The sequence below is a fragment of the Battus philenor genome, unplaced genomic scaffold (assembly GCF_028537555.1).
Source record: "Battus philenor isolate CCGP_79_NKW_IND1 unplaced genomic scaffold, ilBatPhil1.0.hap1 SCAF_2, whole genome shotgun sequence".
NCBI lineage: Eukaryota > Metazoa > Arthropoda > Insecta > Lepidoptera > Papilionidae > Battus > Battus philenor.
Window position 1 is genome coordinate 9,868,958 of NW_027181682.1, and position 20,571 is coordinate 9,889,528.

The window sequence follows — 20,571 nt, forward strand, 5'->3', positions numbered from 1 at the left end:
TTGTGTTATGTTTTTTTTTGTCCCCGCTGACCTCTGACCCGTGTATCTGTAGCGGGACAGGTATCGACTGCGCGTGCGTGCCTCCGACAGAGGCGACCCGCCCTCCTCTGCAGACGTGGACGTTGAATTAGACGTGGTAGACAGGAACAATAAGCCCCCCATCTGGGACATGTCCACGTATGGCCCCGTTCACATCAAAGAGAATGTCACAGTGGGTACCGTAGTGACCAGTGTGAAAGCAAGGTTGGTATAAGGCGCAGCGGGCCCTCGGACCCGCCGCTCCTCCACTCCTTAACACTACTAACGACGTGGTTTTGTCTGTTTCCATCGACTCTTTCTCCAATAGCGAGAAACGTACAAGTTGGAGGCTATGGCTCAAGACAAGGGCTTCCCCCCCTTGTCCAGAACCGTGGAGGTCCAGATAGACGTAGTGGATCGCGCGAACAATCCACCTGTTTGGGACCACACAGTGTACGGACCGATCTACATTCGAGAGAATTTGCCCGTCGGTGCCAAAGTGGTGTCCGTTAAAGCAAGGTGCGTGGCTAAATGTTCGGCACGGGCACCGCACGCAGCCCCGACACCTGCACGCAGTGTGTGACCTCGCGGCGCTCAGCCACTGCCGCGTCTTTTTCGAATCGCTATCGACTTCGAACAGCTAGATTGTATACATCTATTAATTTTATATCTTTATATATAACTTGATCTTAGAAGAAAATCGGCATTGCATTCGACGTACATAGCGAATTGAAACGGCGTCTAAGGTGTTGCGCCGCGTGCGTCTTCGACTGTCGTTATTATTTGCCTCTCACTTGGTGATGAGTATTGTTACGAACAGATCGTTATTTACAAATGCATCGTCACGATCACATGCGATCTAATCGAGATTCACAGGCGTGCATTTAGAAGGGCTCACTGCTTAAATGGAACGGGATCATAGTCTACAGTTGTTTAAAAACATCGGTGAAAGATAAGAAGTGCTTTCACAGATGTTTTTACGCAATTCGTGTATTGTCATTTAATAAATTGGTAGGTATCGAAGTAATGAATTACTTGTTAAATGCATGTAGGCTGAGATGTAATTGCATCAGATAATTTGTTACAAAATATTTTATACCACGTAATAACTCATTAAGATCAAAGTAGCATGTCAGACGAACAATGAATGTTTTATTTTGTAGTGTTACATAGGTGGTAATGTTTGTTCATAATCTATCATTAAACTGTTTTTATCGGTTACTTGCTTGTAAAATCCAAGAGATAGGGAGGTAAACACTTATAAATTTTTTGATTTAGATATTTTTAAGGACGTATTTTTAAAGTTTTTTTGGGTTCTCCTTTTCGATTCACGATAATCTATGTGGCATAACTGTTCCATTGAAATATATTTACTTATAATTATTAAAGTAATTTAACGTTTTTAGTCTAGATAACAATTTTTTTTCTTATTAGAATTTAATTTCCTGTGAAGTAAATTTTGCGCGATAATTGGTATCGCATGTACTTTCAATTACCTTCCTTCTTATAATGAATTGATATTTCTTTTCTCTACGTCCTTTTAATTTTTTTTTAACGTAACTATTTATTTTTGCGGCTACGGTTGGTAAAGATAAACCTAAAATACACATTATGTACACAACCATATAATAAATCTTTTTTGTATAAAAATATTTTGCAAATCCTTTTGAATGTATTATATGTTATACGAATATTAAGTACTAATATCTAGGTACTTATTAATACAGAGCTGGCCGAGGATCTATTGCAGGTGTCACTCGGTGTAGCGACCACATAAGCATGGTGGTTTTTCAATCCAGTGAAATATGTTTATATTTATACCCGGTTTCTTTGGGCCTATTTAGAATAAAGAAGTTTAGACAAAACACCTTCATGGCTCTCTAACCTGATGTAACCGTAAACAGGCGTACATGAACCAAAAAAAAAAATGAATTTTGTGAATACGTCCTTAAATACTAGGTCTTTAATAAAAAATAACAATATTTATTTTTACGTTAAAAATACATTTTCGTAGATGGTATTTATTTTATATTCAAGTCATAAAAGCCGTTTTGTTTTAATCGATTATTAACGTGAATACATTTAAATTTGAATTTATTGTTTATGAAATAGAATACAGGAAGTTTTCGTTGAGAGCCAACTATGTTATTGGTAATTATTGATATAAATAGGCGTTCAGAAAGAAGATGATCGTCTATGCTGATACAGAAATCACGTTTAATTATGAATGTGCATTATGCAGTTCAGGTGCTATTGGTGTATTTGCATTTTTTGTTTCTCTATAGTGCATTGATCACACTGTGTGTCGGTAAGCCTGGTTCACATCTCTGTTGTCTATCTGTGGGTCCTAAAATACACATTTCAAACTTACATCGTTACAAAAGACGAAACCTCACTAACTCACCTTACTAACCTTATTTATAAGTGTATTTTTACTTTTGTGGTTACAGGCGAAGCTATCTTAATTGCGAAAATAAGGATTTATAATTCAAGTTTTAAAGAAAGAAGCCATTTAATATATCTTTTTATTTTTCTCCATAAAAACATACTGTTTTTAGTGTTTCAATAATTAGATTATAGCATTACATTTTCCGTTTTTCATCTGCATAATAATAGATTTCTTTTATTTGATGTCATCTGAATGAGTAGGATTTAGTATACCCCGAACCATCTCAAGTTATTTTAGTTCCGTAATTTCGCATTCGATGTCGTCATGTGCCTAATGTAGCAATTATTTTATTTTATGTCTATATAAGTATGACATTACTTCTACCACTTATGATATTTTCAGTTCTGGGATTGAAAATAACCCGACCGTGTTCTATCGGTTAATGCCCGGCTCCACGGCTCAAACTAACAAGTTTCATACTTTTTACTTGCAACAACGATCTGATAACGGGTTTACATGGGCCGATATCAAAGTCAACCATCCTTTAGATTACGAAAGCATCAAGGAATATAACTTAACGATTCGAGTGGAGGTAAGTATTATCATTGTACGTTTTTGGCAATTAATTTAGTTTTGTTACTGTTATACTTTTTGTTCATAAAGGCCCGTTAGCGAAATGGTCTATCTATCGACGGTTTATGTCGTGTATAGTTCGAGGAGACAGACGAAAATAAATATTAATTTATACATTTTTATATTTACTATGGAGTATTTGAATCAAGAATTTACAGGTGTCTTTTATGCAAGCATGTACCATCGACATCGCTTGACATTAGGCGTGTCAAAGTCAAATCCTTTGTTTATTACCATTAAAAAACATACAATAGGATTATCTTTAAACGTAACAAACATAGGGACAGGTTCTCTTCTGAATATTGGAGAAAACTCTATTTGAAAAACATAAATCGGCAACATGCGACTTGCACTAATTGTACCTCAACCCTCGTGGTCTTACAAAGCTTTGCAAAGAGTTCAAGACATTTTGTATCATGATAATGAAACAAATGTGTTACAAAAATAATATTAATTTTCAAACAAAGGCTTATCGATGTTTCTCAGTAGCTATACAACGATCCTAGTATTCGTTTCGAGTGTACGAAACGTGTGAAGAAATTACGTATTCTAATGCGTATACGTTTTGAGTATCTGTTACCTAACGAGCGACTACGCAATTTAAAGTACATATTCGTATTGTTAGTTTTTTGGAAATCAAAAATATTAACATTACCAAAATCTCTTCATAAAATTACATACTCTGTTTGCCTATCTAAAATATTTTTTAAAAGTTAAACTGACAAAAATATCTTCATTTATTTCGATTAAAAACTTTAAATGATTAAACGGTACCAAATATTTGAAATAATGAAAATGTTAATTACAAATGTGCCTTAATAATGCCTTTAATGGCATTCTGTTCTGGAAAATAAAATAGTAATTTAATACTTACAGCCTTCAGAATCTTTCTAAGTTTTCTTGTAATATTTGTATAAAATTGCTTAGTGACAGAAATGCGCCGGTTGCACCTGTGTTTATAGTCTTTAAAGAACCATAATCTAAAATATTATTTTAGAGTAAACGAAAAATGAATATATTACGAGACGCAAATTACCGCCTATCATTGTATCCTTTAACATGTATAATATACTGGTTTTGTGCGTATATATTTTTACTACAATTTTCGTGGAAACTTTAAAGTTGAAGGAAACGTTGGTTGTATATTTTTTAGCAAAGCATTACTAATGATTAAGGTTGGTTTAATATAAAATATGTCACTTCATATTAAATATAATAATAAATATTACATTACAAAAATCTTACTAAGTAAAAAAATATCTGGTTTTATCGTCAATAAAGGAAGTTTCGTTCAGGTTCGATACGTAGATTTCATCTGTTGTGAAGATCTTGTTGTTAAAAGAAAGCATTGCCATGTAAACGAATTATCAAATTTATTACAATTTTTTTATTAAAGAACATACAAGATTAAGCGACTTTACGCAATATGTCCTGACAGATTGAATGTCGTCAGCTCTAATCTTATTAAATTTCGTCGTCCCCACCGAATAAACCCGTATTGTACAATTGCGGGCTTGTTCTGTTTCTGTCAAATTCGACATCTAAAGGTAGTATTACAACTAGTGATTTTTTTTGGGATTTTTTCTAACGTAAAATGAAGGTGATTTTGATTGATACCAGCTTATTCCATCATTCATATTTTCCACGAAAAAAACAGTAATAGGCCTTTACGAAAATAGTTTAATGAAGCCTCGTGACGCGTGCCTCGCAGTTGGGTAAAGAAAGATCCGTATCAAATAGCGGCCACCCTCTCCAACTGTCTGCGCTTAGTAAAATCGAAAAAATAAATATTGTAAAGAAACACCAGCGATACAAATTAGAATTAATAAAAAAAAGAAAAAAGTTTAATGAAGCTCAAACGGTAAATTACTATTTCAATACAATTCTCGCAAGTAGAATCGAAAGAGCGAATACGATATTATTCGCGGGAAAAATGTTTAATAAGTTTTCAGTAATGGGTATTACTTGCTACTTTTGTAGATCTTACGTACGTTACGGTAACGTCTTTATTGTCATTATCAATTTGAAAGAAAAAGCAACAAACTAAGCCAATGTAACTCGAAAAAAATTGTAAAAAACTATTGCGGTGAAGGAGTTGGCAGAAATGTACAGATAATAAATATCGTTTTGCCATCTTACTAATGACGGTCAATATAAAATTTCACACGAATAACGTTGTGAAGGACATTATTCCCTAAAATGTTTATATTGAAATCCACTAAAATTTACTTCTCGTAATAACTCAGGTAGTTTCCAGAAAATATAAACATAAATTAATTTGTCAACTTCTTTAATAATCTTTGCTTAATCTGTTGATTTGTGCAGAACTCGAAATAATTGTTTTAACAAGATTTATTAAAGTACCCGTAATACTTATTCATTTTGTGTTATTATTAATGTGATGTTTTGAACATCGACCTTGAATTTTTTTACTTCAATTTTTTTCTTCTTCTTTTAAGTTCGTGTAGATAGCACATCGCGTTGTTATTATCTAAAACGTTTTTTTAACCGTCATTACGCAGCTTATTATTTATTGTACTTTTTTCGTGAACACTCCGAGGAACCATTCCCTTTCAATCATTTAAAAAAAATGTATTTTTTCATCAGTAACTATATCTGTACATACCATCAGTTAAAAGTATTTTTAGTAATCCAACGTTTTTCCGACAGATGTCACTGTATCCAATAATTTCTGTTCAAGCTTTGTATGGTTTTATTACGCCATCTGTTGAAGTAGAGGTCGAAATAGAATAATTGATCTTAATAAAGTTGAAACTTTTTGACACCCTGGCAAGATTTTATCTACGTGATTCAGAGTAATTTTTTGAGAAATATTTTACACACAGCGTCTTAGGAAATTGTTTTACCGTGTTTTACCATCTTGTAACTACAAGAGCTACAATACTTATGGTTAAAAAAATAAAAATTCTATTGAGAGTTTATATAATGAAATATTCTTGGACAATTTTAAAAATTATTTCGTAAAAAATTCCTAGAAAACGTTCTTGGTAGTTGGTAATAATGCTTGGTAGTTATTAATATAAACATTTTGTAGAAGCAATTGACTTACGTTTTTCGTTTAGTCACAGTCACATGACGTTCACAGTCATCCAATGGTAATTTTTATCAATAATTAAAATTTGTATCGCCGAGGTGTTTTGCTTACAATGTTTTTTTTTCTTGCTATTACTTAGCGCATACAGTAGGAGATGACGATTGCCGCTATTTGATACGGGTCTTTCTTTACGGGAAGTCATGTGTGGAATTAGGTTTACTGACTCATTTACATGGTTGATATTATAATGTACACATGAAAACTTGGTAAATTTCATTTAAAAGAGCAACTGTTAAGTTTCTGGTAGGCTCTTCGCAGCAGAGCAGCTTATTATGTTAAATTAATCGATGTTTCAAAAGTGCGTGTAAGTCCCTACTTTAATAAGGGTATTTTGAATATAGATTTTAATTAGCGGGGTGATGTTTACAACCACCACTGTAATATTGAAATTTATTTCAAAAACATGGTGTTTATTGTAAAGCTTTCTGATACACAACAGTTAGTTTTATTTTCTGGTGCGTGAATAAATAATGTTGATGCTTTTCCATAACGGGAACGGGCGACATACAATTGGCCATATATTTTTTTTTAAATTGATGTGACAAACGCTCAACTACTGCTCTTGCAATTGATTTATTGTCATTGCAAGTGCAAGCTTCAATGGAAATAATATGATTCTTTTTTTAAAATCTTCTTCAAAGTATTGAAAATCTACACCATTCGTAGTTTATGGTGTGACAAAAAGAAAGAGTAATTTATTTTGTACGATACAATAATAAACGCGTGGGTAACTTAATTGCATAGTATGTATTCAAGGTTAATAGATTATTAAGTTAATAAATTAATATGAAATAAATTTATGGGTTATCACATAGGGCAAAAAATTTATTACGCTTTTTAATTATACGTATATGACTTATTTAAATCAGTAAGGCAGAGATGTCTTGTTTCTTATTGGCTAAAAAACTCTGCCAGTTGTATTTATTGTATAGGCCTGTAAAGACCATTACTTAAAGATGTATTACTTGAAAAAATATTACACAAAGCTATTTTTTTTTCAAATATTTTAATAAGAGGGTGAATTTTTTAGCCATGTTTGGACATGTCAACCTCATTGTGACCATCGTAAATATGCGCCGTAACAACATCCAATAATCAATTTAGGGGGAGGAGGGATGCAATATGCCAATCTGCAAAATCGTTTAGCTACTTTCAACTTCGATTCCGGCACAATAGATTGGGCGGTGCCAACATCGTACGGACTAAATTTCAGTTGCTTCGATATGATTCTCTCTTATTTTCGATTCTTAGTACATTCCATCAACACATGCACATTCTTCACCATACCACAAAACTACAATTAGGAGAGAGAGAGAGAAAGAATATTGCATCAAAAAGAAAATTTATTTGGTGGAATGTTTCCAGATCTTAGCCTTAAAATACATTTTACTAAATGTCTATTGCCCGTATCTCGAAACCACGGCATACGAAGAGACTTTGGTTGTAATAAAAATAAGTTTGTATTCAAAAGTAATAATCATTGCTAAAGATTATTTTTCCTCTCATAATATCAAAGGTCCGAACTAAGGTTGAACGTGCGCTCAACTAGAAAAACCAATCACAATTCTCAGTCAATACTCCAAGTAAATATAAAAAATAATATATTTTTTAAGCTTATGGTTGATATTACAGGGAAACGAGAATATTTTTCAAATAACTGTATGCGATGAAAGTTTTACACGAGATATTAATTTATGCAGAAAAGTCTGACTATGATCTCAAATTTTGATGATTATAGTACTTAGTAATGATCAGGCTTAAAATTGATATATGACTAGTAGTAACTACGCTGAGTAAAAATTGTTAATGCGAAGACACAATTGTGTTGGTTGGACAAAAATGTTTAACATTTAGATTGTTTACCAATTATGATTTCAATTTTAGATCTGGTTTCTTATAATCATGCTAATTTTACTAATTTTTATTTTTACTTAAGAACAATGGCGCACAGCAACTGGCTTCTGAGTCAACGGTTTATATAATGCTTGAAGATGTAAACGACGAAATACCGCTTTTTACGGAACGAGAACAAGAGACGGTTTTGGAGGGGGAGCCGATTGGGACGAAAGTTACTCAAGTGAACGCAATAGACAAGGATGGAACCTTCCCAAACAATCAAGTAAGTTTACCTTTATTTAACTCTCTGTAAATAATGAACATTGGTACAACTGATGGTAAAATAATATAAATAGAAATATTTCATATATTCAAAGTCATTGAGCATTGAAGATCGGTACATATGTTATCAGTATGACTTTTTATTTTATTTTACCGAGATTCTTTTTCGTTCATTTGCTTATCTCTCTATAAATCAAAAAATCACCATCATTAATCTTTCAGCCATAGTTCAGTCCACTGCTGGACATAGGCCCAAAGATTTCGAAAAAGACCGGTTTGGCATCCGCCTGCCTTTTCCGTCTTCATATGATAAGAAGGTCTTGCTCGTCTGTGGTCCCCGCTCCAAGAGTTAAAGGCCTCTACGGCTATCATTTGTCAATCCGCTAAGCTATGTTGGTCACTTTACTTTATCATTTCTGAATCGATCTCGTAGAGGGACCGTAAAAATTCAAATGTCTTAAATAGTATATATAATATTTTCGAAATAAAGCTACAAGATTAATACGTAAATGAGAAAAATTATTCATGGAAGGCGAAAATAAACGGACCCAGAGCCTTTAGATTTATTCATTTCACTAAAAGTAAAAAGCGCGAAGCATTGCTTTTTATTGTTCCATTTTTGCAAAACTCACAAAACGGATCGTGAAAAAGCGAAATGCAGTGTTTATAAATATCATGCGAATACATTTAATAAGTAACATAATATACTTGATATACAAATGAATTGAACAAAGTTCACACGACGGATTCGTTTCAATGTTATATTTGTTATTTTATTGTTTATGACGTGAACACGTGATTAAAGTTCAATAAAATTGTACAGTTTTTGAAACTGATTATAAATCTGATTCGTCGAAATATAAATCAGTAAAGATGTAAATTTAAAAGATTTCTCGGCGGTGTGCGATGAACTCTTTAGTCTTCGACACAATTATATAATTAAAAAAAAAATAATAATAAGCACTTGCATAATACTGAAATCTATTTTATTTCTTTTTAAGGTTTTTCTTAAACAAAATAATAAACGACATAGGTTAAGGACTTAACATTTGCAATTAAAATGAATCACTTCATTTAGTATGATTTTTATCTTTAATTTTTTTTAGCGTCATTCCGATAATATGTCAGTATTTTGAATTATAATTCGATATCTAAGAGTTATTAAAAATAATATAAATATTTTAATTTACATTTATTAGACACGCTATTTATCATAGTAACATTATAAAAAAATTAACACAATAATTCGAAGCATATTTTAAATATTAATACAATGCTCTGTCTATTATCTAAAGCACGCAACCGACCTTAATATTACTCAATACTGATAATGATTCGTACTCACACTAAATGCTTTTTATTAGCGTGTACTTAGTGCCTAACTAGGTAATGAACATAATTGCGTAGAAAAGCACTTTTTAGTATTAAAATGCCATAGAAACCATACAGATAATGGTGTGGAAGTGAAGTAAATTTTTAATATTTTTATTAATCTTCCCAGACATCCCATTTCATCCATAGGACATCCACTGTTGGGTACAGGCATTTCCCATAAATTTTAAATAACACTGGTTGGAAGCGGCATGTATCCAGCCTTCTGACTACGTTAATTAATGAGAAAGTGGTAGTGGGCGGTTAACATACTACACAAAACGGATGGCCGCCTGGGTCTTAGAGTTCCTCTTTAGGTGGATCTGCTACATAGCGCTGCGTACGGTAGAGAGACTAGGTTAAGTACACGTCCAATGGGTCCTGTTGGTAGTTTAAACTAAACTTATCGGCGAGACCTACGCCCAGCCGTGAGTATCAGCTAAAATGATGATGATTTTAATTTTAATACTTGTTTATTTTATTATATTTATATAAATAATTGTTAATATATGATTTACTTATAAATTTATATAAACACGTCTTTATATTAAAAAAAAAGACAACAAAAAAAATACATAATCCTTAACACAAAACCCATATGCATGTGATATTTCATGAAACAGTAGTTAAGAAATGTAACTTAGAAAACGTTACAAAATGTGTCAAAAGCAATTTTCATTAAAAATAAACTTTGTTCAAAGTGAATGCTTGTAATTTCTAATTCGTATGACGATTAAGAAAATTTGTAAAATATAAATCTTTTTTAATTCAAAAATTTTAATAACTGTTTTATATTTTCTTCCTGCTTAAAATAAGAGGTTACATCAGCTATTTGATCATTGGAATAAGAGGAAGTGATTTGACTGAAGTATGTTTTAAATGTATTTATGCTTTTTACGAAGTTTGTATGTTCGGTGTTGAGTGTATTTAAATGAAATGATCAACTAAATATTATACAGTAAAACAGTTTAACTTCCAAAAATTAAATTAAAATAAGAATGTACTAAAAAAGGAGGAATCAAAAAAGAATATTTTCTGTGATTTCCTTTCAGCCATATCAATGTAAAAGAATAACTATAAAAAACAAAACATGTACAAACCTAAAAGTTACTTAACCGCAAAATAGTATCTAGGTCTAGAATCGGATTTTATATTGTAGCTAAAATAGAATTACTTTTTTCAATGATTGCGAGGCAAGCATTCGCGGTTGATTAGATTTTGATTAAAAAAGTTATAATAGGTTTTGTTATTCGATCTAGCCCGGAACGGGGTTTCTGTTACATAACGTTTCTTCGATGTAACATTTCAATGTATCGCGAAAACAAACGTATCTCGTATAATAACTACGAGTACGGAAAACACAAAATGATTCCAAAGTTATTTTTGGTGCAGATTTTCGATGTTTATTTCAACGTAAAGGTAATATTTTTACCCGTGTGTTCATTTCGAATATTCCTGTTTCAATTTTAGAGTTAGAAATAACGTTAGTATTTTATGAGTTACCAATATACTTTCTATTAATCATAATATAATTTAATTTCTATCTGTTATACATGGCTGTGAGGATTTTTAGCACTGTTGTAATTGTTGTGCTGAACATATGCAATACAGGAAATAAGCACGGTAGTTTTTGGTTCATACTCTGTAAGTAAAAATTGAATTCGACTGCCCACCAGAAAGTATAAATAATTTCAAATTAGTTCTTGCTGTCCTATAATATGGAGTAGAAGCTTTTGGTTATCATCAAACAAATCATCAATCAAAAACTGAGATTGATTCAGTTTTTTGCTTAAAAACTCGGCAATGGAGAGGAAGTTGGTAGGTGTTACTCTAGAGGAACTAGATCTATCTAGAGGAATACTAAAAGTGGCTCAGAAATCAAAGCAAAGTTATAGGCACACAACGGCCTCAAAATAACAATACTTAAATGGTTACTTGGCTAAAAAAATATCTTGTGCTGAAGACCATGGGATTAAAAGAATCCACAAGGAAAATCATAACTGCAATGGTGGGATAAATTCGAGCAGCAATTGGTCCTCACTCTCCAAAACAGGGGAAATTCAGATAAATGATTGATGGATTCACTAAATGTAGTAAGCGATGAATACTAAAAAAGAGCCTATGATTTTATATATCTATTACCATTGAATATTTGTAATCGCAAAACTAGGTAAGAGAGAAAAATGTTTTTAAAACTGACACACAAATGTAAAAGGTAATATTCGTACGTAAAATATCAACGTACGTAAAGAATCATTATTTTCAACAAAAACATATTTTTTTTGAACAGTTTAAGTAAATGATTTTTCTTAGTTCATAAAATTTAACCTGAATATAGATAAAAAGGCCATAGCCGCCCTTTTATCTACACCTGTATAAAATACCTGAAACTATTTCTACTTTATTCAACAGATTAAAAGACGAACTCTCACTATATATTACAACTTCACCTTTTGAATGGTTTTTTCACTATTTTAGTTAAATATTCAAAGATTAATTTTAGAGAGTATTTGGTTCGATTACAAGTCAGATAAAATATGTACGTCATGTATTATGCTACGAGATTTACTTAAGATAAACCAGAATATAAAAGTGTTTTTAAAATTAGCCTTACTATTTTCGGAATAACATTGAATGTTTTAGACAAAACTATTTCAAGAAGTATTCTCATATTGCACTTGATTCATGTGTTGTTAATGAAATTACATTAGAGATAATAACATCATTTTCTTGATAATATAATTGTCTTAAAATTTTGATGAAATTATAACAATGCTACAAATATCAATTAACATTTATTTATTAATTATTTTTGGAAACAGCTAGATTACATAATATAACAAACAGAACCTAGATACGAGAAATCAATTTAAGTTTTTTCACAAATAGAAACAATACAAAGTTAAGATACCGATGTCATAAATGTATAGTTTTGTAATAAACATATTCAAAAAAAAAAATTACAACGATTTTTGAAGCATCTCTATCCAGTAAATAGATGAATTTACAGTTGTAAAAAGAATGTAAATGCAGTTTAATTTAAAATACGAAATGTGACGTGTTTAATGACTTTAAGTGTAAAAAAGATGTTGCACGATTCTTTCGGGTTTTTATATTACCAATAAAATTATTAACCCAGTGTGCAATGCATTGTTGAAGGTAAAGACTCCAAATTTTATGCAAATAGTTTATATAAAAATGCAGGTGTTTTAAGAGTTTGTCCATATCAAATTTACAAAGGTTGTATCTCAATTCATAAAATAATACCTCGGAAGAATACAGGAACTTTTATCTAAATAGATTTTTAGAGTTCGCTTTTCTCTGTTATCTAAATTTTTGAAAAAGGTTCAATTTTATTCATATTGCGAAATTTATAACAAGGTTCATCGAGGTCTTTTCACCCTGTAGACGTAAGAAAAGGACCAATATTTACCCACTTCCGCACACGCAGTGGTAGTCGTGCAATGAAATGCACCGCCCGCCAGCCCGCTGATAAATGCGTATGCGGCAAACAATGCAAATCACACAACCGCCACCACCAAATTACTCAACACGTGTTTCACACCTCCACGGTGCATTTCATTGCACGACTACCACTGCATGTGCGGAAGTGGCTAAATATTGGTCATTTTCTTACTTAGGCAGTGGCGTACTTAGGGGGGGGCGGTGGGTGCGGTCCGCACCGGGCGGCACCTACCTTGGGGCGGCATTTTTTATAAATACTTATAGTTGTAAAAAGCAACTTTTTCATTTCAAATTTATTTTCTTTCTTGAATAATAAATGATTATCATAAGTTTAATATTTGATAAATGCATTTTAGTGTAAATTTTGGATTCTAATTCAAGAACAAGATAATAATTTTATTTTATTGTATTCATTAAGATTCGTTGAATTCGGAAAAGGATCTTTACGACTTTGTTCGGCAATTTTTCCTAACTAAAATTTTTTGATGTCAGTTTATAAATGTCATTTCTTTTGAAAAGTTTTATGATTAGTTTGAAGTGATATATCAATATTTTTTTAAATCAAAAACCACTATTTGATTGACATATAATAGAAAGGGCGGCAAACTGGAGATCGCCCCGGGCGGCAAAAGTTCTAGGTACGCCACTGTACTTAGGATGGACTTCCGCGAGGTAACTCCATTAAATACCCTGTAGACGTTCATTGCACGACAAATGCCACCCTTCAAGGTATTAATGGGGGAATTTACCGCAATCGCAATGCTTGGCAGGCGGGTTGGCGAAGGAAGTGTGGTATTATGGTACGTAGAGCACGCTGATGCCCATCCTCTGGAAGCTTGCTCTTGAGCTATATAATTAATGCACAAAGTATGAATTGCATAAGATCATTCCCGAGAATTAAGCCCGCATATTATGATCGAAAGTCTGTGTCCTTTACAGCTGCGCTACCTCTAAAATTGCTACTAAATTATAATACAACCGTTAATATAAAAAAAAAATTATGACTTGGTAGCAATACATTGATTATGACTTTACTGAGACCATATTAAAACCATAATAATATGCGCGCTTTACCTATTGTATTTACATAAATATTTTATTTACTTTTTCTATAATAAATTGGTAATTCCGTTGTTAAAGTTTTAAAACTATTTATTACACTAATTTTAGTTGCCCAAGATACAAGACTTGCCTAGTGTGAATGCTCTTGAAAATTTGCGAGTATATTTTAGTAGTTTCCTATTGTTTTAATTTCATCATCCGTGTACCTTGTGAGCGCATATCCTACGGTGCTAATTCTAATTAATAGCTTTTATTTCGGTCAGATTTTTTTAAAAAAAACCCGAGTTTTAAAGTACGACTCATTACAATTTACAACTGCATACCGACTTGGTGCCCGTATTTATATGATACCAGAGATTCTTATTTGATGATGACCATGGTTTTTTTTTAACCACTGTACTGTATATGTATTTTTATAAATGGTATTGAATGTAATCTATATTGAGTGTAATATATACCCCTATATCCCTATACATATTACAACATATATTACAATACATCGAATTATGTAAAGAAGGCATTATTATGTGCATTACTACTATGTTACGGACATGCACAATAAAGAATTAATTAATTTCGTACACGTGTATTTGTTAAATATGCGCCGCCGTGTTTAACGTGGCTTTAATTGGTTACCATCCAGTATAAATTGTTGTAAATTAAAATGTGTCACCGGGGATTAATTATAATGATTCAGTTATTTACAAAGAGCAGTTTTGTCAAAATTATTAATTCATACATGTTTATAAATAATTTAGAGTTAGTCTTAATAATAAGGTGTTGCATTTGAATTCATAATTGAAAAAATCCTTTTTATTTATCTGAATTAATAAGTAGTAACATTTATATAATGTTTTACTATAAGTAACTGTCCTAAAAGACTTTGTACTGTCAAAAGTTATCAGACTTTTGCAGTGCAAAGTCTGATAAAATACAGCTTATTTCAGAGTTATTATTTATTATCTGATTAATAAACAACGACATTAAAAATATTAATATTCTGTTTTTGTAAACTGTTCTAACAATGTGATTATGTTTAAACGACCTTAGAAATTCAACAAAAATCGGTAAAAATCTTTTGCTTATCAAAAATCGCTGCTTAACGCCATAGTATCCGTGTATATAGAATAGTATACCTACAGCAGTCTTTCCCATTAACATAACTGTATGTGTATGGTTACCTACTAGTCATTGTTGTTAAGAGAACGTAACACTACCGAGATAACACTGATTTAACAACATTGCTATGAGCAACTTGTGTCTTTTACGTAAAAAGATACGTTTATATTTATATTTGATGTCAATATATTATTATATTGGTTTATATTTGATTTTAATTAAATTGGGTATTTACATTGTCTTTTATTATATTAATATTCTTATTTGAATATTCGTTCTAGGAATTTAATTTCGGACCGTCGTAAATGTGTTCATAATTGTATTAATAATTTTTTTTAGTAAATATTTTGATATGTTCAATTCTTGTTGAAATCTTAGCTTACTTTGTAACTCCGTGTTACTTGTTTTAATTTATCGAAAAACAAAAGAGAGATCGTAACTTTTACGATTGTTTCTTTTACGACTTTGAAATAGATGCGGGGAGGTTTTATATGTATGCATCTAAGTAGAAGATATTTATATACAAGTACCTAGTAAAACAGAATAAGTCTATTCGTGATTTAATTTTGGTAATGTATACAGTGGAGATTGTAATAAAGTAAAAGGGTAGAGTTTTAGCTGAAATCTTTCGGCTAATTTTAACATAATAATTTATTTGAAATAAATGAAATAGCTGCTACTTTGTGCTAGTGCCAGTCGTTATTAGCCTGTCACATTCCAATTGAAAAAATAAATTAATGTAACATATTTCAAAGAGATTATGTATACAGGGCGATTGGACATTTTTACAAATTTTAGAAAGCCTTTTGCTGCCACGTGCTTTACATTAATCCCTTTAGAACGCTTAGATTTAAAACCATACATCATGTATATTCCAACTCATTCGCTGCCAAGGACGAGTGTACTCATCTTTGGCAGGGTGTCACGCAATGCTAAGACGAGTATACTCGTTCTACTTTATATATTTTATAACACACAAGCTTCTGAATTAGCAATTTTTTGTGGCCACAAACATAAATATGAATATGTAAAAAACTTGAATAACTTGCTAGAAATATTCCTTGTCATTATTACAGACATGGAATATTTAAATCATTTTGTAAATTTCAATGATAATGTTTTATATAGCTCTAATTTTATCTTAAAGAAGATGCATGTTTAATATCCATTACAGTAATGTTAAAATCAGTTAATTGAAGACATATCAAATTAAAGAAAAAAAAATACTTTAAATAAAACATAAAAATACCATCAAAATATATCAGTGTAACTGCTAATAATTAACGTAAGTAGTAGCAAAGCGGAGAGTTTCATAACCATGTCTACCAATGTAGTTTATAATTGTATAGTTTATCAATACATAGTGACTTTGGTCATGGTTTTTTAACAGATTTATGCGTCGAAAAAATTAAATTTGAACAAAGAACTAGCATGCTTTTTTCCCTTTTTTATACATACCACCGTAAAATCACCACTAGGCAGAACACATTTGGATTATTTATCGTATTCTGTTATCAATATATTTGACATGTGTTTCATAAAATTAAAGACTTTATTTTATTTGTACATTAACTATTCCACGTTTGTGTGTAACATTTAACTTTTTGTATTATTTAAATGAATTTATTTACTAGTCATCATTAGTTTAAATCCATAATTTTTAAAATAATTGTAAGCTCGAGTCTGTATTTACGATATTCAAGAAAGGGCTTATTTTAATAGTCCAGTTGTCAACAGAGTTAAGTTATCTCAGTCGCTAAATTCACTTACATCAGGTGACATATGTATCTAAGGTAAGCGAGACTAGCTGCACTGCTGATTTACATATCACAGGCTACTTGAAATCCTCGAGGGCAGTGTTGAATATTTGATTAGAATTTAGTTGCCCACTACGGCATGCCAGTTAATGCTACAGTTATTTAGAATTGAATGTATTCTCTGTTTTGAACGCTCTCGTGTTCTGCGTAACACTGTAATTACAATTATTGAGGTATTAGTAATAGGATAATTCAAGACATTTAGTTTCTCTGCAAATTTATTGAGAAACATTAGATTACTTCTGATTATAACTCTAATTTATTTAACATTCTATTTGACGTCTTTGAATTATCATGTAATAAATTTAAGTCTTATAAACAAAAGTATGAGGGATTTTTAAGTGCTATTAAAACTTGGGTCTCTATTGCTCTACTACTGTTATAAGAGTATTGAGAAAGACATCACAAAAACTGAGTACTGGCGTCCCAGTGGTAGAGGTTGCTATCCTAGGCCGTGGCCTCGATTCCCGGGATACAATCTAATATAATTTACACTTTGTAAGACTTTGTAAACAAGCTTGTGTGTAATAAGCGTCCTTTCACGACGACAGCGATGCTAACGATAAAAAAATACACATAAGTTTGTTGTAGGCTTTTCTCAGATCAAGACGCGTTTGTAAACCTCGTATCTTTAACTTGAAGGGGTACCATTGTAAGGGGAGATTAATCTTATTGTAATGTCTACCTAATTATGGGGTTATCTAGTGTTTTGTCATGACGTAGATGAACGGTAACTATGATTTTAACAGAATAATAATAGGATTAATTGATCAAATATTTATATTGATATAACGATACAACACTCGAACAAATTGCCGTTGATCTAGTTCAAATTTTTAAATTTAAAGTTACGTCATGTGGAAGGTGAAAATTCATGAATAAGAATAATAATAGGGTGCGAACTCGAAGTTCAACGATTGTTCTTCTAGTCGTGTTTTATGATAGCCTAGAGATATAGTATATCTCTAGGCTATCATAAAACACGACTCACACACATAATCTTATCGTTTATATGGTGGAAATTCAGTTGTGAAACTTATCCAGTGGTTTTCGTTTCCAATTTACCGCACGGCGCTACCAGATATTTTTATTGAATAAAGGAAAACCAAAAACGTTCTTGATTAACTACCAATGTATTCATCATTTAACGTTCTATCATGTTTACACTTTATATTTTAATCTCTTGTTGATTTAATTTGTTCGTTTGCGACGACCGGTTAATAAATTTACCATGAATAAATTTATCATGTGCACAAATCATTATTCATTATATAAAGAGATAATACAAACAGTACTCAAATTTGTTTTACATATAGATTTGATTTTAATGAGTAAATTTCTCTTTTCAAATATTTTATAAACTAAAATTTTAAGGTTGTATCTCTGTGATATATTAAAAAAAAAGAAAAATCTAAAAATGATATAGTATGGTGGATTCAATTTCTTTTATTGTAATATGTTTGTGCTATAATGTAATAATGTTTTTATAAAACCAATAAGACATAAATTATAAATTTCTTTAAGAAATGGTTAAATCAGCTGGGAAGTATTAAGAAAAGGTTTCAATATATTTTTTAATTAATTTAATTATTTTATTTAGATATGCCAATAGCAAAACATTATTGACGATTACATAAGTTTCATATAATATTCATCATTTCACCAAAGGTTCGACCAGTTACTGGAAATAGGCCTATCTATAGATTTCTAATAGGACCTGTTGAAAGCGGCTTGAATCCAGCGTCTTTCGACGATCTTAACAAGGTCCTCTTTTCACGACGTCGATAGACGTCATATGCTGTGCTTAGGGCTCCAATGGCCATCTGTTCTGCGTCCTACGTAGTCTACCCGCTGCCAGTCTTAACTTCCGCTCTAAATCCGTTGGACTATGTCGGGCATTTTCGTTCGGTTCTGGATTAAAAATATTTAAATTTGTACATATTGTATCATTATATAAATTTAAATATATTTACCGATTGTAAGCTCACACAGCCCTGCCTATAATTATGGAAGCAGCCCTGGCGATAAATCATTTATTAACTAAACGTTAATGAATCTATTTTAAATTAACAATAAACAAGTATATGTTTAGTAATTAAAGTATTCTTTTTATTTACCTATTTTTTTTCTTTTGCAATAGGTGTATTACTATATCGTGGATTCGCCGCGTAACGAGGGCAAGGATTTCTTCGAAATCAGCATGCAGACGGGCGAGATCTTCACGAAAGTGGTGTTCGACAGGGAGAAACAGGGAGCCTACGCTTTGGAAGTGGAGGCTCGCGATGGCGCACCCTCGGCCCGGCCCAACTCCGACAATCAGCCGAATTCAGGTATGTTTATTCTTTCATTAGCAGGATTTACATACGCGAATGTTTATTTTTTTTAAAACAACAAAATTTTTAGCTTTCACCTACACAACGATTTCGATGTGAAATTATTTTGAGAAAAAAGAGATTTTAGTATTAAATATCCTGAAGTTGTTGAGGGGTTTCCCTCTAAAAATTACAGGGCTAATTACACGTAACCGTTTACTTAGTGTAACCTTTTTGTGCGGTATATGACATAACTTTTTAACAAATTAGAACATTAAAAGAAATAATAAAAGAATCTTGTATATCTGACTACCGAGAAAAATACCGTTTAGTGAAATAACAGTCGTCACAAAATTTGATCGCTGGCTACATGGTAAATAAAAAAGTGCAACGCTTAACGAGTTCGAAGTAGTATCTTTGAGTGACGAAAGCGATTTTGAACCAGTTTACCACTAGAAAGTTCGCGTATTGTCAGATAGAGAAGAATAATGGTTATAGGTTTTAGAAATTCCTTTTATTTTGTAGGGTTTTGAGTTATTTTCTACGTGAGACTTTATGCGTTTCCTATCAATCGTACGTGAATTTTAAAATCTTGGATATGTTATGAAATAAAATAATAATGTACATAGCGACAGAAAAGTATGACATACTATTAAATAATACAATATTAACTTTGTAATTCCTTTGTAGATATTAAACAATTTAATAGAAAATAAGGAGATTATGAAACGTTTTTCCTGTGTGATTCATCTAATAGCGCACAAAGAATATGCGTTTAATTTGTTTTTACTTTTAAATGTACTTACTCTTTGAAGAAAATATGCGAGCAGTTTAATTTAAGATTAACCATAAATTTTAATTTAACTTGAATATTCTCTAGGGGTTTGGAGAATAGTAGTAGAGTACTGAATTATGAAGTCTTTGTATCAATTAGGTGTATTATTTAAATTTCTACATTACAAAATGTCCCAATGTATTGTATATTAGTAAATAAGTTGAAGATATGCAGCAAAAGAAATTCATCTTTATTATACGAAAAAAAAGTTAAAGATGAACAACGGAATATTTTTATCTTTGTATTTTATGGTCAATTTGTTATTGTGTCATAACTAAAATATAAAGCGTAACGTAGAATATCCACCCTAAGGTGAA

General features: G+C 31.4%; 1 protein-coding gene across 2 annotated transcripts in view; it reads left to right on the top strand.

Moving 5' to 3' along the window:
• The window catches only part of CadN (Cadherin-N), a 340,773-nt gene that overhangs the window by 62,587 nt on the left and 257,615 nt on the right, over window positions 1-20,571 (top strand). Inside the window, exons 9-12 of one of the 2 annotated variants that reach the window (XM_068765439.1) lie at window positions 53-243; window positions 2,810-2,999; window positions 8,092-8,274; window positions 19,248-19,437. In XM_068765439.1, coding sequence (XP_068621540.1) covers window positions 53-243; window positions 2,810-2,999; window positions 8,092-8,274; window positions 19,248-19,437 — 754 coding nt within the window. Of the gene's footprint in view, window positions 1-52; window positions 244-346; window positions 538-2,809; window positions 3,000-8,091; window positions 8,275-19,247; window positions 19,438-20,571 lie in introns of both variants that reach the window. The other variant, XM_068765440.1, reaches the window with a different exon arrangement.